General features: G+C 41.7%; 2 protein-coding genes across 4 annotated transcripts in view; both read left to right on the forward strand.

Moving 5' to 3' along the window:
• RFX4 (regulatory factor X4) overlaps positions 1-16,094 on the forward strand; it is an 85,528-nt gene extending 69,434 nt beyond the window's left edge. Inside the window, exons 17-18 of the mRNA XM_009277015.1 lie at positions 4,716-4,854; positions 15,822-16,094. Of these exons, the coding sequence (XP_009275290.1) occupies positions 4,716-4,854; positions 15,822-16,094 (412 nt within the window). The remainder of the gene's footprint in view (positions 1-4,715; positions 4,855-15,821) is intronic.
• TMEM263 (transmembrane protein 263) overlaps positions 1-21,650 on the forward strand; it is a 315,606-nt gene that overhangs the window by 203,021 nt on the left and 90,935 nt on the right. The window lies entirely within an intron of this gene.

The following is a 21,650-nucleotide window of genomic DNA, read 5'->3' on the forward strand; positions in this document are numbered from 1 at the left end:
TTTCCCAGTGTGGAAGATTATATCCTGATTGGCAGGGTGACAGTAAATTAATTTGAACCCCGCATGTCCTTCCCTCTTGGATGTGGACAGGTTTGGATTTGTGTTGGAATGTCACTGCTAAACCCTTCCTGCAGAAACCTGGATATGGAGATATGGAACATCTCTCCTATCCAGCAATATGACTACTCGGTGGAGGCAGAAACAGGGCAGCAGGGAGGTTCAGGAGCTAACAGGATGCAAGAATTGGAACAGACCACAGTAAGGTATTGAATATATGTATAAATACATATATGTATACACATGAGACTTCATTGTTACTAAAGGAATCTCTTGCCTTTGGTAGGTGATTTGAGGAAACTTTTTTGTCTGGGTGAATTGACTTTTCTGAAAGGCAACAAAGACTTCTATAATCTGACTTCTTTTGCCATTTGGTTTATGTGTGACACATGGATAGAAACATTTTGGTGACGCTTCTAAACATTTCAGTGACATCTGCTTTCTTTTCTGGAATTGACTTTGTAAGCTCATAAGGATAGGGCCTCTCTGTGAATCTGTGTTTACATGGCTTCTACCACAATGATTTCCTGATCTCATTTGCCCTCTACATAGTACTAATAAAATTTTTTTGAATCATTACAATTTCTACTTATTTTGTATCTACAGCAAAATCAGCATATTGGTATTTCAGTTTTCATATGATTTGAATCTAATGTGACAGACTGTAGAGACATGTTCCTGAAGAAATGTCTGCAAAGAAATCCAGTGACCTCACCCATGGTCTTCTGAAGCACAAGACTCATTATATAGTTCTTATGGAAGGTACAGTCAAAGATTCAAGGCAGAGCTTGTTTAAAAGCATTAAAGAACCATATCTTCAGAGAGGAAAAGAAAAAATAAGAGACCTTGTATGCAAGATTCAAACAGATGGCTGCCCTGGAAAGAAAGAGAGAGAAGATCAAAGTCTGCACTAAGATTTCCACGTTTCTGGAGAAGAGAGAAATGGAGCAAGCAGCTGCTGTAGCTCCAAAGACTGAGCCTCACTCCCATGCAAAAGGGCTCAGTAGAGAGCATAAGCAGTATGGAGGCCATGAGCCATTCTCCTGCTGTAGGTACATTTCCCACCACATGCAGACTCTTAGCCACTCAGCATACCTGAAAGTTTCCTAACAGCAGTTCTGCTGGGGTTCCTACCAATCTTGCACACTAAAGATGATCCTCTGTGAAATATAAAGGCTACAAAGCACCTTGTGATAGAAAGAGAATACCTAAAAGATCAGAGCACTTAATACCACAATATTCCACAATGTAAAGACATTTAAGAACTGAAGTCTTGGAACAACGTAAAGCCCTACTAGCTCCCAAGAGAGACTTGGGTATAGACTGTTATAGACTGAAATATAGACTGTTGGATTGATTTGTACAAGTATTTTATTCGTGCTTCTGGCCAGTTTTACAAAATAAAATGTTAAATTCAATGATAAAAACTGCTCACTGTAAAATAAAAACTGATTAAGGCCAAAGGCATGTTACCAGAAATGAAGAAAGGGCTACATGATCTGTTCCCCATTATTAAAACAAGCCTTATAGCAAGTAATACTAACATAGATTTGAGAAACTGGAGAAGAGCACAAGGTTCGTAATCTACTCTAGCTCATTCCAGTAAATCTTCTTCTAAATCCACAGTGATACTCTCCACATGTGTGGCATCTCAGGACTGTAAATGGAAAATCTGTGGTATTAGTAGAGGAAAATATCTTTGTATCTAATTGGAATTTCCCTTGTTCCAACTTGTGTCTGTTGCCTCTCTCCCTATCACTGTACCTTTGAGAAGAGTTTGGCTCTAGCTGCTCCACATCCTCCTGTTAGATAGTTGTAGATCATCCCTTTGCCTCTCTTCTTAAGGCTGGACAAACCCAGTTCCTTTCCTGTAGGTCACATGCTTCAGTCCCCTTTCTGTCTTGATGGCCCTCCACTAGACTTGCTCCAGTATGCCGATGTCCTTTTTATAGCGGAGAGCTGAAAACAGGACACAATACTCCAGATGTGGTCTCCCAAGTGCCAAATAGAGAGGAATAATCAGTTCTTTAGGCCTGCTGTCTACACTCCTGTTAATACAGCCCAATATGTAGCTGGTTGTCTTTGTTGCAAGGGCTTGCTTGCAAGGGCATGCTGGTGACTCATGTTCAACTTTTTGTCCACCAGAACTTCCAGGCAATTTTCAGCAAAGCTGCTTTCTCTCCAAATGGCCCCCAACCTGTACCACTGCAGGAGTTGTGCCATCCCAGATGCAGGACTTTGTATTATTTTCTGTACGATCAATTGACCGTTCTTTCTGAATCACAGCTGCTAGATTCTAGAGTAACTGCTAGTTCCCAGCTGGACCTCCCCAAAGACATGCCATCTGTATGTTATCCTCACTACTCAATAGCTATAGATGTGGTTCAGAAGTCACTGTAAGACATGGTACTTGGCAGAAAATATTTTTGTTGGATTTTTCAGGTACACTTTCTTCTTAGAGAGATGTAGGGTTCCTCAGCCAAGCACTTTCAGACAGGCAGGAGAATACTAGCCTTGAAGAAGCACGGTCATCTCCTCAGGTCCTCAGTGCTCTCTCTCCTGAAGTTGAAGAGAGAAAGAGGAAGCTTCCCCGACCAAAAGTACACAATAGAGATTAGGATAAGAAACTTTATAACTCCATGCTCAAGTGAATTAAAGTGCTACATTTTAGCAAAGTGATGAGTGTTTGAAGGAAGGAGACAGGATCAATAACTTCCAGACTAGGACATAGCATCCTTAATGACTAGAGAAAACATGAAGTGCAAACACTGCCTTACAGGACTTGGCTTTGTTTGGGAGTCCGAGGGCACCCCAGACTACAAGAGGGACTAGATAGGCGAGCATGTCCTTCAAGCAGAGAAGGCTGCACCGTGAATGTCAGGTTTATGCAGACTGCCAAAAACATCTGTTGCAGATCTTACTTACCAGTCTATTGTGTTGAAGGAATTAAAACACAAGATGTCTGCCTACCACAAACAGTGTGCAACAGCTCCATAACATAGCCATTCCTCTCTCCCCTACTCTCCACAGAGAGACTATCAAAGTCGTATTACGTGGACACCAGCTTGTCTGAGGTAGATTATGGAAACCACTCATATTTACAGCTAAGCCCAAGTGAATATAAGAATAAGAGCTCAGTGTTGAACAATGAAGATGGACATAGGGCCATATGTCCTGAAAATGTTTTTAGAAGGGGTGCTCTGCTTTCATTTTGGATCTGCTGGATTGTCTGGTATAAGACATGACATGGTATCTCTAGAATACCATCATAAGATCAAAAGAATAACAGAAGTTTAAACCGTACCCAGTGTAAAAATTACATTGAACTTTCCAGAAAAAGAATAAGTCTGTACAAATAACTGTTCTCTCTCACACAATGAATTGGTTACCTTGTTTGTTTGTTTCTCATGGTTTGTGTTTCACTGTTTCATCAAGCAGGTCCAGAGGAGGGCCACAAAGATGATCAGGGGGCTGGAGCACCTCCCCTGTGAGGATAGGCTGAGAGAGTTGGGGTTGTTTAGCCTAGAGAAGAGAAGGTTCTGGGGACACCCTATAGCAGCCTTCCATTACATAAAGGGGGCCTACAGGAAAGACAAGGAGGGACTCTTTATCAGGGGGTGTAGTGATAGGATGAGGGGTAACAGTTTTAAACTGAAAGAGGGTAGATTTAGATTAGGTATTAGGAAGAAATTCTTTACTGTGAGGGTGGCGAGACACTGGAACAGGTTGCCCAGAGAAGTTGTGGATGCCCCCTGCCTGGAAGTGTTCAAGGCCAGACTGGATGGGGCTTTGAGCAACCTGATCTAGTGGAAGGTGTCCCTGCCCATGGCAGGGGGGTTGGAGCTAGATGATCTTTAAGGTCCCTTCCAAGCCAAACCATTCTATGATTCTATGATTTCAATAGCATTATTTTAAGAACCTTTAAACTTCTGTGCTGAATTAGCATTAAATGTTCACATGGCTACACAAAGATGGGGAGGTTACAGAAAGTGTCCACGCATCTTTTGCTAGTGAATGGCCCAAATAACGGTGGCCAACAAACACTGACCCTGCAGTTTCTTATAGCTAAGGAAACTGCTCCCTCCTTTACCCCTGGCTGTCCCTAGACAAGGCGTTGGGATAAAAAAAAGAAAGTGGGCAGGTTCTCCAACCTCAAATCCCACTCTATTCTTGAGTCAGCTGTGCTAAAGCTGTATGTTGTGTGCTTCAGATGCAAATTAATACATCTCTCTCCCTCCCAAAAAAGGAACATCTGACCCCAGTGCAAGAAGATAGCTGAACTCCACAATGTAGTTCTTTAAGTCGAATCTTACCATACTTCCTCAGCCTGGATAGTAATTTACTAGGAACATGGCAATAAAATAATAATAAAAGGGAAAGACACTTTCTCCTTAGAAAGTGCACAAAGGAGTCTGCAATTTAAAACTACTCACAGAAACATGCTGAGTCTCTCTATTTGTTGTTGTGCTGAACACGTAATTTCACTAAGTGGCATCTGCTTCCCAGCTGAGCTGGGAAATATCTTTTTTTAAAAGGTTATTTAAAGTATCATTCTCCTATTTAAAAAAGTGCAACTGTATGTTTCATAGAAGTTCTAGAATTATTAGTGGGAATACAATTATTATGCATACTAAATAGTGTATTTAAATGGATTTTAGATACACAGGAAGTTACAACTATGGTAGCTATAGCAACCAGCATCCCCATCCAATGCAGAGTCAGTATCCATCCTTACCACATGATACTGCTATTTCTGGACCACTTCACTACTCAGCTTACCACAGAAGCTCTTCGCAGGTAAGTTGGATTTATTACTTGACAATGCTTGCTACAACATTTTAAGTGAAGTTCTGCTTTTCTATTTATCAGCATATTAGCTGTCTGAATCAATAAGTTGTCATTAGTCTAGTCATTGATGGTCCCTAATTTTTTTCTTTTTTAATGTTACCTAAATATCTTTTCATTTTGGTGGAGATTCTTTTATCAGAAATAGCTTTAGGTTGTGAATTTAAAGTACTAACTCTAAAATCTAGCAGCCTGGATCATAGAAAGTGTTTCTCTATTAAGGAGTAGCTAAAACAGAAATGAATATAATTAGTTGTATGTTTCTTAGGTGTTGGGAACAGGAAGAGATTCCTAACAAGAAGTAAAAGTGTTTTCATATAGTTGAAAGAAGATGCAGAGGCCATAGTGAATTCTGGGGCCTCTGCTTTTGAGAATACGTATGTTTAGGGATTTGCCAAAATTGTGAGTTCTGCATATAGTTTGAATAACTTCAGGACGCCACTGCAAAGAGGTTCTGTTTAATGTGTGCTATAGTCTCCTACTATAATGCTGAGAAATTATGTCAGTAACTATCTCAGGACTATTTCTCTTCACAAAACTGAGCCAGTAGGAACCAGAACAGATTAAGTGTGAAGATGATATTTGGCAACAGTTCAAAAGTAGTGCCACTGTAGGAGGGCTTTAAGTACATCATGCATCTGGTGCTTCCCCAGTGTAGGAAGCTGCTCTCTGGGCTCTCTGCTGGAAGATTTGCAAAAGGCGGGTACAGGCGGGAGGAGATGGCATTGGGGTATTCCACCCACATGGCACCTCTTATGCTTTATCTACTGGAAATATATACAAGTATATTAGGGACCACCATGCTTAACTATCGTCACTGGACTGCAACACTTTCATACCAGATGCAAAGATGTGAACTTGATAGTGCTTTGGACTAGAACACACGAAACCTGCATCTCATTCTGGTCTTTGGCATCAGTCTGCCAGGTGATCGCAGAGTAGTCACTTCTCTTTTTTATGCTTCATTTTCCCCAGCTGTAAGATAAGAATAATGGTATTGATCTCCTTAAAGCTTTTAGAGATCTGCTGGGAAGGTTGTCCTATACAAACCAATATGCTCATTTGGACCAGCTCAACAATGGCTCCTTAGCTTATGGAAAGAACAAGGCTACAACTTCTCATCCTTTTGTGTAGCACTTGGTCCATCAGACTACGTGAGGTGTCAGGATTTATTTGAGGGTTGTTGCAGCTGCTGTATCTTCAATAGGAACAGTGAGAGAACATTTAAGTACAGTGTCCTGTGATAGGTTTGTATTCATTATTTTTTCAGTACAGGCCTTACCCTGTTATCTCAAGATTTTTTCCAGAATGCATCACTTTTTGACTTAAAATTGGCTCACCAATTTTCTTTACCTTCTCTTATCCTTCACTGCAGAAAACCCACGAGTGCTGCTTCTGAAATGGTCTGTAAAGCCATGAATCTGTGTGTAAAACAGAGAATTTGTCTTTTACTGTTTAGAAATGTTATCACCCACACAAGGAGTTTCTTTCTACCCTCTGACAACTGTCTGTCACACCGACATAGACAGCACAAGTTAAGCAAGAAATAAATGAAACAAATCAAGATCAACACATTTTTAGTTTACTCATGCCCTGGTTAATATGTTATATGGAAATAGGACATATATGGAAATAATACATTAAAATCATTTTTCATACTATAGTAGGCTGTCTCTACAAATGCAGATGTTAGATCATTTCTTCCTCTCTTGCTAGCCCTTGAACTGTCCTAAACATACATGAAGAACAGCTATACTTTAACGATCACACTTGAGAGCAAAATGATTTCAACTTGTATTTAGCATGTTCTTTCTCATGCTGCTTGTAAACTGAGATGGAATCTCACAGCAGGACACAGCTAACAAAACGCTATCAATGCGCTCATTCTGTATTGACAGGAACTACAAACTGAAACCTTACTTTCAAAAATAATCTAAAAGTCTTGAACGGTTTAATATGGAATTTGCTGACATTCTTTTTAAAGCTAAGTGAGCTTCTGTAAAATGCCTGCCCTGATGATAAGTCCTTTCTTAGCTACTTTAAAAAAAAAAGTTCATAAGATATCCCTAATAAGATGTTAGGGAACCACTATGATTCTATGATTCTATTCTTTTTCTCGCGGACTTTCTGAGGGGAACATGGTGCACGGAATTGCAGTAGGACTCATGACATTGCAAAATCAAAATACGGGAAGCCAAATTTGCAATGAATACATAAACAGCTGCCACTATACTGAAACCGGAGGAGATGCAATGTGTATGGCTGTGGTAATATAACCAGTTGAGAAGAGGAGGCATTGACCATAACTCTTCAAAAGAACTCTTTGTTATAATCTACATTCAGTCCAAATATAGAACTCTGGCTCAACTTTAGCTAATATTCTATCATGCTCTTTAGGATAGTGTCTAGGGATTAACTCCTAAGAAAAAAAAAATCTGTATGTGGGGTAAGTTCTCCTCTGCAAACATGGATTCAGAGAGAGTCCTTGCCCCAGACAGGGGTCTGAGTTGAAACAGGCTACATGTAATCGAGGTGGGTTTTAGGCTGCAGCTATAAATTAGTATTTTGGTCTCGAATAACACCATAACAAAAAAAGTGGAATTAAACCAAAGGGGATGGAGGGAATAACTTTTATTTGGCGGAAGTGGGGAACTGAGGAGCTGGGAAAGGGGAAGGGAAGGGAACGAGTGACCCTTTAAATTGTATTTGCCAACATGTAGCATGTTGATCCCAACCTGACAGTACAATGATGGTTGCATTGTATTAATTTTAGGATGTCTACTGTGGTTTTGTCATTGGAATCCTTACAGCGGGGCTATGCTGGGGAAGAAGTCACACAGCTGTAGATCTTGTACTACGTACAGCTCTTGAAAAGTGCAGGTTTGGGTCCCAAGCCAAGCCTAACTCACCTGACTAGTGGCAAGTCCATGTTAGTGAGAGGCTTCTGGATAGTTTGAATCCCCTAGTGTTAGAGGAAATGAGACAGCAGTAATTGCTAAGGCTGATACTGCTGAAGCACCATGTGTCACAGCTGCATGCTCACTCACACCCCGTCCCGTAACAGAATGGTGAGAGCCCTTGAGGTTATTGTTATCTCCCATCTCTGAGACAGTCTTGGAGCTTACCTTGGCTCACAGAGGAATGTGATAAATGTCTTGTGACTTTGGGCTAAATAGAGATTTTGATAAGTAGCTCATAGTTTCATAAAGATCAGTGGCTCTCAGATGGACAAGAAGGTAAAAAAAAAATGGAGGAGATGGCTTGTAAAAAAATTTGTAGGGGAGTAAAAGTTCTGCTGAAGTAATATCTGCAGCTACTAACCCAGCATAAGCCTAAAACTGGCTCCTTCTGGCAGTATAGGCTGACTGATTCCCACTGATGGCTAAGAGCCTTTTTGTTGACAGGGACAGTCTGTTCAAACCTTGGTCTTAATCCGACTTCTTTTTTTTCTTTCATCAGCATCTGTGAATAGTTCTCAGAACAGTTGCTTCCTTGTAACTCCAAGCCTGATTGCTCATTTCTTGACTTGGCTTACTGGCCAGGAGCCTGGTACACAAATAAAGAAAAATGATCTACAGATTGATTTGTTACTACTTAATTCTCTAAGCCACAGTGCAGAAGTGCATACAATCCTACGATGCTACTCCATCATCATATAGAAGGGGACTGTGTAATGTGTGTACATAAACACATTTATACTGACACTATGTTTCATCAGTTCTCTGCCTCTGCAGTTTTACGTACCAGATGCCAGGGTAGAAAATAGACAACTCTGTCTAAAAGCCTCTGAGCGTTCTTATCAACCTATGCCGAGTTTAGCAGAGAGGTACCCCCTTCAAAGGTAACCCCTTCACAAAGCCACCACCTAATCCACCTCCACCATGTACACTTGACTGGCTTTTGATCACAGCTTTTGTCTGCAAGTTTCACCCTGGCTGGCCAGGTCTTGATCTTCTTGCAGGCTATCCATAAATATTTCAATTCATATCATTCCACCTCTCCCTTAAACACAAAGTCATTCATGCTGCAGTAATTTTTCTTTGTAAATCACAAGGATAACACTTTTAGTAGGAAGATTACTTAGAGAAATCTGCAGCAGTATATATTTTTATATTTTAATATATCTGGTAACATATAAAGATGCACACCATATGAATGTGCATCACTGTACATGCAGTACAAAAAACAGCAAACATACGATATATATGTGTAAGTACTCGAATGCATGGCTGTAGTGAATCATATTGTAGGTCCATTTATCCAGGTCCTACCTCCAGCAATGGCCAGAAACCAATGTGTGGAGGAAAAGTCTTAGAAATAGGGTAAGTAGGGAGCAGGCCTTTCACCAGCATAGCCACACTGCCTTTGGCAAGAGCTGGCCTAGGGACAGCCTGAGAAGGAAGCAGCAGCTGGACTGTTGTATTTTGTAGTAAACCACTCTCCGTTACCTTGTCTTTGAGCTTTTTAGTTCTTTTAGCTTTTTTATACTTATAGACTTGGGGATGGGTTGCATGAAACACATATTATCTTGTTAATTTTAAGTCTGTTATCTCATAATTGCATTGGGTTTTTTGGGTGATGAGGAATAGGGAATATTCATTCCCATTTATCTACTCTCGCCATTCAAGACGTTATAGATCTGTATCATTCCTCTCACTTCGTTCCTGTCATGTCTTTTCCAGACTTCAGAGTTATGATCTGTTTAGTTTCTCTTGTGATGGATGCTCTATACATAGGAGCTATCTAAGGACTGCATGTGCACTGCAGGGCAGGCGTAGTCGGGGGAGCATGTGAAAGTCCTGTTCTCTCAACTGTGCTGAGCAGGGAACCTGCTGGAGCTGCAGCTCCCCTCCAGCCTTTCTGTGCAAACCTGATCTTAGAGTAGGTAGGAGGGACTCAGTCAAGAAGCTGCCAGATCAGCCACTTAGATCTGGGAAGCACTCCTAGACCCTGCGCTGCACACAGCCTTATTTTACCTTTTCTTTCTTTGCGCTTCCAGAACTGAGCAACCACCTCCAAATGGTGTATCTCAGGTGGAGGTACTTAACAGAGAGCCATAGAAGTGGCATAGCAGTGTTTCCCTTTTTGTTCCTTGAGATGCAGTTCCCACCTTAAAGACAAGCTCTTTTTTTTTTTTTTTCTGCTTTTAAGCTATCATGTCCTGTTGTGCTCAGGAGCGTAGCCAGGGTCAGCTGTTCCTGAACTGGGGCTCTGCCCTCAAGAGGCACTAATCAACTTCTGTTTTTTTTTCGCTTTTAAGCTATCATGTCCTGTTGTGCTCAGGAGCGTAGCCAGGGTCAGCTGTTCCTGAACTGGGGCTCTGCCCTCAAGAGGCACTAATCAACTTCTGGGACTGGGAGAAGCACATTTGTATCAGGAAGTGCTTGCGCTGCTGTTTTGTTGTTGACAGATTTGGTTTATGAAGAGCATAGTTTACTTCCATGGTCTGGACAGAACAAACCAGTCTGGAAAATGCTGCAGTAGTACAATCTGCTGTTACATGGTAGATTGGATCTGCACCTCTCAGAGGCAGAGCACAGTATTGGGGCCATAGTTAAAGGAGCTTTAAGCAGTGTTTGTACTCTGACTCTCCTAAACTGTTCTGAGGACTGCAGTGGTCTCACATAACTTCCCAGAAATGCCCTATGAGTTGCAGCACCACTTGGTTTCTCTGTGCAATGCTGCATGCCACAATTCTACCCAACCACGTCTTCACTTCGCTTCGTATGCCTCTACAGCAGGATTTATATGGGGGCAGTAGCGGAAGAAAGTAATAGCTGGTTTTTGTTACAATGAGGGAGCCAAAGAAATCCTCTCCCAGACAGAGCCCATGCTTTAGTGTCCATTCACGTTGTTCTGGCCCATCTATTTCACAAAAAAAAAGAAGGGGAAAAGTTCTTGTCCCTCCAGTACATGGACAGTATAAGCTCATGACTATACCAATGCAGTAAGAATAATATACCCTTCCCAATAACCACTCTGTCATCAAACAGCTAGTAATGACAGAAAGAAAAAAAATACTCTCCAAATTCCACCCATGCAAGAAGAATCATTGTTCCTAACTGTATGGCTTCATAACAGACTTGAGATTGTTAGAATGTAATTGAAGTAATTATGTATTGAATGCAACAGGAAACAGATGTCTTAACTTCTTTTTAAATAATTACAAATAACATTTTCATAAGGCTCCAAACGCCACTCCCAAAAGTACCAAAATCACTTAGATTGACTTGAAAGTTTTAGCCAACCTATTTGACAGACTAATATTCAATAAGCTTCAATTTGTGGAGAAAAGGATCAAATTAAGGGTTATAAAGATGCAATCAATCAATAGTTTTGATTATGTCATTTTTTGAGCTTTTAAGCATATTTTTACAAAGTTAATTTATAGCCAGTTCTTCACAATTGCTATAATTTCTGGTATGAGTTATTTTCAAGTCCTAAAGTAGTGGCTAACGTACAACATTAACTTTACAGCATTCTGCAAAAGCGTGAGCTAATGCAATGTAAAGTCAGAGCCACATTCATAAGGAAAATATTTTGCCGTTTGGACAGAGACACCTTTCACCTCCATGCATAATCAGTCAGTAAGTTGAGGGTAAGAATAAAGAGATTATTCTCCATCCTCACATTGCAGGAACTCAGTCTTCACTTCATGGGAGGACATATTTAACGTTGTATTTTCTAAAATAATACTAAAAGAAATTGAATTAATTTTACATTTTTGGGCAAGGCCTTAACAATAATCTGCTCAAAGTCTCCCAGACTTAAAGGGCTTCTTGTCTAGGTCTAACGGCAGCAGTAGCAGCAAGTGTGAGTTAACCCAGAAAATGGTAATTTCCTGTCAAGTGCCCTCCAACAAACGTCGCTTTTATATCTGGCAAAGATCACTGGGCCCCAGTGTTTTGAGTTCAGCATGCTTAAGCACTCTTCATTAAACCGGATGTAGAGTGTGAAAGGTGATTCAGGCAGCATGGGCAGGCATCCGCCCAGATGGCTATGCTTTGGACACTCCAACAAGGCTGAATAGATGCTTCATTGGGTGAGTTAATAGTCAGGCAGGGGCCAATGAGTACTTTAAAAATATTGTCTTTCAATAGTCTCTTCACTGTAGGGAAAAAGAAGTCACTGACTCATTTGCGATTAGCTGACCTACCATTACAAAACTTTCCATCTTGCATTCAGTCATAACAGAATTTATTGTAAAATACTAGATATTTAGGGTCCATGTTATTTTCAAGCAGTTATTCTTTTTACATTCATGACACATTCATAAACACAGCTGCATCGGGTGCGCTTGATGAAAAGGAAAAGCAGCACGCTGTATCCTGTCCCCTCATACACAGTCATTAGCCCTGCCTTCTTAGTAAGCCTTAGCATGGCCTCTTGACTGCAGATAGGAGGAGGATTATCTTCCCTTTTCAGTGCATCCTGAAGTCCATTCTGGGAGCCAAGGTTTCATTCCCCCAACGGCACAGGTTTAGGTCCAAACTACCTAAAAGACATCATTATGTGGCTTCCCCACATAACGCCACGTACAACCAGGAGACCCACCACAATATTCCCAGAGTTCATTTTGTTCCTCTTGCTCATAGATGAAAGTTCTGCAGTCTACAAATTATCGAGTAGCAAATTATCCTGGCTGAAGCCAGAGCTTTCTCTTGGCATTTGTAAGGGGTATGAAAGCAAGTAATTCCCCTCTTGTAGGTCACAACCTCAGTTTCACAACCTCAAAGGAAAATTGCACTGAGTCAGGATGGCAAAGGATTCTGTAATGGTTAACAGCAGAGCAGATTAAATATCACATTGGGAAGAAGACAAGAGATAATCATTGCTGTATTATGGCAAAAGTCTAGACTAATCTTGTTGTAAGTATATTCTTTAATACAAGAATCTACAGTGACTTCAGGTATAGATCAATGGGTAATAAAGGCAAAGACCATGATAATTGGTATCAAGTAAAACTCTACTGAAGACAAAGAAGAATGTTTCTAGCTTGGCCCACATCTTGCGGCTCCACAGGTGACATACAGAAAACAGAAAGTTAAAAATGTATTATTTGTGCGGTGTGGTTTTTCCCCAATGATCCATCCTGGTCCTGACGCCTACCATCTCAAAGCATTTTGCACACAGTCATTAGTGGGACATTTGAGATCAGCCAGGAAAAACAACTTATGGATTTGACAACTACGGAAAAGGGACCATTATTTCACTTGAGCCAACCTAACTAATGGATTACATCACGTAGCAGGAGGAAGAAAAGGGCCACCTTCTGTCTTAAATATTTATCTCGAGGTTTGAGAAATTCTTCCAGTGGCTGGGGGGGGAGGCCAAAATAATCATTTTTTTTATATTACTTCACTTTTTCAGTCATTAGTGGGACATTTGAGATCAGCCAGGAAAAACAACTTATGGATTTGACAACTACGGAAAAGGGACCATTATTTAACTTGAGCCAACCTAACTAATGGATTACATCACGTAGCAGGAGGAAGAAAAGGGCCACCTTCTGTCTTAAATATTTATCTCGAGGTTTGAGAAATTCTTCCAGTGGCTGTAGACAGAGCACAAATTACTCATTTTTATTAGATGCCTGACTTTTTGACAAGTAAAGTTAGGTGAGATGAATTCAACTCTGAAGCTGTAGTGAATAACATGACAACTTGTTTCCTCTGTATTCATTACGGCAGGAGCTTTGTTCACCAAGATGTTCAGGTGAAGGCAGTCAGCAGACACTAGCATGAAAATTACTTCAGTGTATTGCCGGTGCAGACCAGGAAAGCTGCATCCTAAATCTACTAGCTAGTCTCCCAAACATTAAAAATATGAAAATTGTTCAACTTTTTCTGGAACCTCTTCTGTTTGCAGATTGTATTCTACTTGCAAGTTGTTTGTCTCTTGACAGAGTGCCCTGTCCTTAATTAATGAGTTAAAGGAGAGAACCATGATCCTAAATTCAAATCACCTCATATAAAACTTCAAAGCTTGAGTTTCATTGTTGCTGGGCACAGGCAGCTCTTATCTTCAGCAAAAGCTTCTGGAAAGCCAGCAAGTCTGCAAACTTGATTCTTCTGCAAAGGCGGCTTTCTTCAGCCAGTGCCTAAGCTCTGCTGAATTTTCCTACTGAAAAGCCTTTTGCTGGGGTGAAGATGGAAATTTAGATGATCTTGTATAGACTTGTTGCCGGTGTTGCCAATACAGCTTATTCTGATTGCTGTATTAGCAGTACCAGTTGAAGTGTTGATGCTCCAGTACGGTGCTGCCATTTACCTGCCTGTTTCAGAAGCTGATTGCGCAGGTAAATCCACAGTCTCTGTGGCGTTGAGAAGTATATGCTAAATAATGCATTGTACAGCTTTACTCTTTTGTCTCTCATCTGCTAACTGGCCTCTTTCCCCAGGACGTGGTGGAATATGCTAAACCACTAACCACAGTATTTTGGTCAAAAATAGTCTTCTCTTTCTCCTCTCTAAATAGGAGTAGCCAGCATGTGGCTTTTGAGCTGCCTGAGGCTTGTGAACTGTTCGAATAGGTTTGCCAAGGCAGGGCTGCCTTCCTGGCTGCAGTCTGGAGGGAGCCAGCAGAAACTCCTCATGGAGGCATTGCTGTAATTCCCTTGGGGACCCACTTATGCAACTGATTAACCTCACCCCCATCCGGCAGTGGAGCAATGTAATGAGACCCTTTGGGAATCACTGCCGTCTCCCTCCTAGGAACAACTACGGCAGCTCTTCTCTCCATGACCCTCCAAAATATGGGGAAGGGGTTTTACAGTCCTCAGCCATTGAAAATTTTGGCATGCAGCTTGCAAGGTTTGTAAGCATCAGAAGTGATAGTCCTACTTTGGTGACAGCTTTCTAGTTAAGGAGATATCACAGTGTCAAACAATCCAAGATCATGAAATTTAAAATTATGACACTTTTTGTAGAAAAGGCACAGCCCTGTGTGTATGGACACATTTGTGTGTAAAATGTAGAAGCTCTGAAGATACATGGCTGGTCAAGGGGAAGGGGGATCCTGACCATCTCTGTGATGCAGATGGATAATAGGAGGGCAAAACAAGAAGAGCCATTTCTTAGGCACAGCACACAGATGATCTGCTCCTGTAAGACAGGCAATAAGAGAAACACATGTTAAGCAAGCACTCATAAGCACAGTTTACTTTCTGTTGCTGGGCAGCCTGTGGCTATAGAGGGCAAAAGCTGTTCTCTGTTTTCCTGCCTATCCTATCCTCAGCACATCTTCTCCTTAGTGGGAGGCATTTGTTGAACTTCTTTGATTTCTAGTTTCCAACTCTCACTGTGAACGGCTGGGGAATAGAGAGATTGATTTCTAGTTTCCAACTGTCACTGTGAACGGCTGGGGAATAGAGAGATTCTTCTTCTGCCTGCCTCTTTTCATAAGTTTCTCCAGTTAGCTGCTCGCTCTGAGGCCAGACCATACTATTTTTCTGCAGAAACTGGCAGGATGGCTTGTGAACATTTAAAAGGGAAGGCACCTTTCCAGTAATAAAGATCCTTTTGCTCTCCTCCCTCAAAACTCGGTTGAGTGAGCAGGAGTTAGGATATTTTATACTCTCTTTTTCACTGAATAGCAAGTTTCCAAGTGAAAGCTGTGAGAAAAAGGTTAGGTGAATTTAATTTATTTTTCTGCTCCCAGATATACCTAGCTCTTTGACAAATTAATTCAATATTTAAATGCAGTGACTGCTTTGCAACTTTACCTGATGCTTTGGTTTGACTGCAGGCACCAGTTATCTGATATTCCACCTTCGGTATGTTACCTAGTTGTTGGAGGGCTGCTAATTCATATGATTTTGGTTTTGTTAAACACGGAATTGTGATACCACCAGCCCTTATTTTAAAACTAAATATGTGGTAGATAATTCTTAAATTTGTTTTTCTTTGTTTTTATTGTAGTACCCTTTCAACAGCCCAACATCAAGAATGGAGCCCTGTTTGATGAGCAGTACTCCAAGGCTGCATCCCACACCAGTGACTCCTCGCTGGCCGGAGGTCCCGGCTGCAAACTCCTGCTACACGAGCCCATCCATGCACTCCACAAGATATGGAAATTCTAGTGACATGTACACCCCCTTGACTACGCGCAGAAATTCTGAATATGAGCACATGCAACACTTTCCCGGCTTTGCCTACATCAATGGGGAAGCCACCACAGGTTGGGCTAAATGAAAATGACTGGTATCAGCCAAGCCCATATACTTAAGAGTTCTAAAAACTTTATGTTATGTGGGACTTTTCGTGGATGTTCTTCAAGGGAGGTGAAGATGGAAAAGATCCTGGGCAGATAAACGTAGTTCATAATGTGGGCAGATTGCAGACCAGTATGACTGAATGTTCCTGTAGCCGAAAAAGAATTTTGTGCTATTCTAGACCACTTCTTGGGCCAATCTGTGCCTTCTTTAATTCTGGCATGTGGGCCAACCCTGTGTGATGTCAGTTTGAGTGAGCCATTTTTGCCGCCCTCTCTTATTGACAAATGTTAATAATTCTTACAAAAAAAGTGCCGGAACGGGACCTATTTATAATTTGAATTAAAGACAGGAAATTCACCCTCAGCAAAACTCTGTCATCTGTTCTTCTTTTAAGCTCTTAATGCGCTCCTTAAAAACCATTCTGCCAAGTCATCACTTGTTCGTATCAATTCCTCTATCTGGCTCCTTAAAAGACATGTGTTGCTGTAGGTTTCAGTTTACACCTAACTTTGTATATTGATGCACCTTTCTGTTGATCCAGTAAGTTTGATCTTTACAAAAGAGAAGAAAAGACATGTAGCATTGAACTATACACTGCCTTAAGTTGACTATTGTTCTTATTATATATGTATTTGTGTTAAGTTTGCACAATCTGGAAAAATCTAATTTCTCTGGTCAGTAATGACAAGGTTAAGAAGGGACTTGGGGACTGGGAAGATTTTGGATTCAGAGCCACATATGTTAAATATGATGATATGAAGCAATTATGTAAAGAAAATGACAATGCAAACATGATTATTCATTTAATTACCTATTGACAGGTATGAAACTGTTCTCTCAATTCCTTCACGTGGTGATAATTCTATATACTTCTACAAAAGCAAAATTCAAAGCTGTGCCTTTGAACTTATTCTGTACTGTGTATGTGTGGAAAAATGTATTGTATTTTGGGGAGAATTTTTCTTAGACATTTTCTGTCAGATTTGTAGCTATTTGTGAGGTTTTTTTAGATTTTATTAACATAGCTTTTTCTTCTGTATTATAAAATGCACCAAGCAATTATGGTGGACCTATTACCCTATGGGTAAGAAATAAATAAATGGAAATATGACATCAGGCATTTTAGTAATTGTTTTGTAAATAAAATCTTTGATAGCACCCAGTGTGATGATAACCACGTTTATGCCTAAAATGGACAAAAGTGTTATCTGTACAGCTGTGCAAGATATATGAGGGATTTTCACACTCAAATAAAGTTCTTGAAATTAAATAGATACCATTTAAATTTACTTAAATACAGAAGCAAACCTTCAAAAAACCCTGAACGTGACAATGTATGGTTTTATCCAACGAAAGACTTGAGAACATATATAACTCACAGCCAATGAGTAGTCCTACACCTGTGCTTTCAGCCGAAAGTGCTCAAGGCTTTGAATAGATCGATGACTTTATATTGTCTGGTTTAAGTCCTGCTGCTGTTGCTCACCCAAGCCAGTGTACTCACTGAGGCAGGTAAGACGTGCTATCTTCTTTACAGGACCTTGTAACAAACGTGTTGCCACTGGAACACCGGAAATGGAAAAGTCGTTTTTCCTTAGGTGAGTAAATAAAGCGGCAAAATTCTCAGACCTTGTCTGTTTAACTAGTGGGTAAACTGGTGAGAGTTTGGGGTCTAAAGCAACTACAGGAATGAGCTGGAAAACTGCAAGGATTGAGGGAGGAAGGGGTTCCAGGACAGGTTTTGCAACTGTCCAGGCTCTTAAGCATTCAGCCAAGGTCCTGGTGGGATTTTGAGAAGCACAGCGGGAGCTTATCTCTACCTTTAGGTACCTGATGAAAATCTTGTTTCCTGGGCTAGTGTCACAGACCTCCTGAAATTTTACCTTTGTCAGCTGGTGCGATTACCCAATATACATTCACTCTTCACTTTTATGAAGGACAGGGGAGATCAGGCTTAAGCTAACTCTACCTTCAGGCAAAATTGTCTACACGTGAAGAAGGTAAGTCATGTGAGGAAGCTTTTTTAGTGGCCAGTCTTTAGCGGCTGGAGTTTTGATGTGTTTGAGACCAAAGTCCTACTTTGCATTTTGTTATTGAAGATGCTTAAACCAAAGCATTGATTCTGGCCTATTAATTATTAACAAGCATAGAAATATCTGCCTCATCAAGACTGTGAGAAATTAGTATGGGAAATGTAGTGTCACTAGAATAGAAAAATCCACTTTCTCTTCCCCAGCGAATTCCAAATCTCTGCATTGCATCGCATCTGCCAAGACCCCACTGTGACCCTGTTCACTCATTTACAAGAACATCAATTAATCTCGAGTTACCTGATGGACTATTGGCCATGACCTGCCATGGTCCCTCCAAGGACCAGACGCATTGGTGAGACGTTTGTGGGCAGAACTGACCAGTAACTCGAAGCTGGGTCTTTGGAAGGATCAGGATGGAGGTGAACCCCAGCACCACTCAAGGGAAGCCAGAAGCACTTCCTACATTTTTTACAATAACTCGTTAAACCAAATAAAGCCTAATCCCCATTGACTGAAAGAGAGGAGAAAATGAGACTGTTTTAGTATACAAACGTGCCATATCCTTCAACACATCTGGGGACAACTCAGCTACCCTGACTTGAAGAGCCCAGGGAGACTGTTCAGGAAGGAGGATGGATATTGGACACAGTGTCAGCCCCAGAAATAATAAAGACTTTCTGAGCGGACAACTGCAACAGCGTGCGCAAAGTGCTGGGAGAAGGAATTTTGACCAACAGCAGCACCACAAAGCTGCTCATAACAAAGAGCCACAGCACATCATCAGTCAGATAGGGCTTTCAAAGTTTTTTGCAAAAGAATCTCCACAGTCTTTCTTTTTTTTTTTTTTTAATTAATTTAGAAACTTGTGTTGATGCCACAGGAGTCTGAACGTGCACTTCCAACTACCTTTGAACTGCTTCCTGATGAGGGCTTTGAAATTTAAACTGGACATTCACGGGGAGCAATACATAGATTACCGAACACAGCTCTACAGAGGTCACCATCACCATCTGCACCAGAAGCGCTGCAAGGGAAAGCAGGCCCCCTCCTTGACCACCGCAGGTCAGAACCCACCATATTAATATAAGCTGCCACAGCTTTCAGGTCACAGGGGTACGTACCAGGCCGTGAAGTGCAGCAGCTCATGAGAGGATGATAACCTCTGGGTAGAATGGCTAGTTAGGGGCAGGAATCTCTTAAATCATCCTAGTACAAATTGCCAAGCCTGCTGAGTCAGAGCCTGCAGCCTGTTAATTAAGCCCTTCCCTTGACCGTGGTAACTGAAACTGCTGGTTCTTGCCTAGCCACCTATTTATGTGTATATAAAGTAAATATGTGACTACACAAATCTTTCTGAAGAAGCTTTTATACCACATGCCAAAATATTCAATCTTTTTTCACTTTCTCTTCCTTTCTTCCTTTTTTTCCTCTCTTTTCTTTTTCCTTGCTCACTTTCTGTCTTTCTCCTCTCTTTCTTCTCACAACAAATAAAGATTTTATTAAAAGTGTGACCTTTTTCACGGGCTAAAACATATAACAGAAGATAGATAGAAGTAATAGATACAATATAATATATTGTGATATTATATATTATAGCATAACTAACATCACATGTCTAATATTTTTAAATAGATGTATACACACACACAAACACGTATGTATGTATGCATACAAAAATCCATCACAATTCTTCAAGATTTTTCATTACCAGGTAGAAAAAAGACTCAGCGGGGGAAGAGCAGTGAGAACTCCATTCACTAGCATGAATCCTGTTTTTGTCAGGCTACCTCTTGCTGCTAAGGTCACTACCCTTTGACAAAAATGGCCTCTGACCTCCCCAGCCCCACAATTCTGTTGTGACTGACCCCGAAACCCGTGAAATTCAGGGGCAGACATTGCTTTGGAAGGTTTAGATAAAGCTGACTAACATGGGAAGGGCTCATGGTATGCACTCATCTGAAAAGGTCTGGCAGTTCTTTGGTAGAGGATGCAATTTATTCTGTCCCCCTCTTTCATTGAAACCCTAATCCTTCATATGCTACCTAAAGTGGAAACTAAAACACACTGATGATGAATAACAATGTGCCTTTAAAGGGCAGTAACAGTTTTCTAGTCTATTTTTTAGTTTTTTTTTTTAATTTAAACAAAAAATTTAACTGGCAAGTAAAATGAGTGTTTTGCTGTGCTGTGAAGTAAATCTAAGCAGGCTTATGCTTTATTATAGAGTTGTAAATTGTAAGTTGTAAAGAAACAAAGCATTATTTTTACTGGGTTTCTCTCAAAAGCTGCATTAGTATACACGTGGACCTGACTCGGAAGAAATGGTCATGCACTTTGGGCTGGATTTTGTTACTCCTTGCAGGCCAATGACTGTGTTGTTCTGGTTTTGTATCTCAGTTCAACTGTGGCAAGAAACCCCCAACCCAAAAATTCAGATCCTAGTTTGGGTCGAGCCCACACAGGCATACGCCGACACGTCCTCGCACCCTCAGCGCTCTTTGGAGCCACCGTCCATCTGCAGGTGAAACCTCCCTGCCCCTGTGGTATTTTCCACCACAGAGCCGATCGTTTGTGAGATGAAAGGTTTCTCTTCATGGCCACGGAGTACCTCCTGAATTGCTGCTGAATGAATAAATACTTCAAGGAGAGACCGACTGCAGCTCCCTCTAAGTTTTGTTAGCGCCTTTTTTTGTTAACTTCGATATATCGTCTTCTGCTATCCGGACAGTGAATTTTGATTATAGGGCACTCTGAGTATGGAAATACTACGTATCTTCTCAGCTGTAGTTTAAACGTAAGGCCTTGCAGAGAACTTCAGAGACATAGCTCACCTTTGCTCCGTCACCGCGGGCTCTCGGCCGGCCGCGCCGGTGCAGCCCAGCCTCCCCTCCCGCCGCCTTCCCTACAAAACACGGCAGCGGTGTGACGCCGGCACCTCTGCGCCGCACTGCCCTGGTTACTCACGCCCACACCGACACCCTCCAGAAAGTATATTGACCCCTCTCTGAAAGGACACGCCAGCAGTTTTGGGAAGGCAGCCGTGATGTCCCTCAGAGAGGGAGTTTTGTCTCCAAATGGAAATGGAGAATTTTCCTGTACCCCCACCACCCTGCCGGCTTGGACTTGAGAAAAAGCGGTTTGTTTTGCTGCCAGACGTTGCGGCAAAGCCTAACGAGGAGGGCACGTGTCGGGGTGTGCTTCGTGCCACTGACCAACCCGGGGGCACTCTCCCGGCCGGCCGTGGCCGCTCGGGACTCGAACTCGCACTCCTCATCCCGCTCCGCCGCCCTTCTCGCCCGCCGTCGGTCAGGGCTGCCCGGTGCGGACTACGGTACCCATCGTGCCCCGCGGCACCACAGCCCGCAGATCCCACCGCGCACCGCAGTGCCGCGTCGCTTGGCATGCTGGGAGGCGTAGTCCCTTCGCCTCATTCTCCTGCCGGCGGGACTGGGCGGGAGGGCAGCCAATAGGAGGGCTCCGGGGTGCACGCGGCCGCACCC

The sequence above is a fragment of the Aptenodytes forsteri genome, unplaced genomic scaffold (genome assembly GCF_000699145.1).
Source record: "Aptenodytes forsteri isolate BGI_AS27 unplaced genomic scaffold, ASM69914v1 Scaffold482, whole genome shotgun sequence".
Lineage (NCBI taxonomy): Eukaryota > Metazoa > Chordata > Aves > Sphenisciformes > Spheniscidae > Aptenodytes > Aptenodytes forsteri.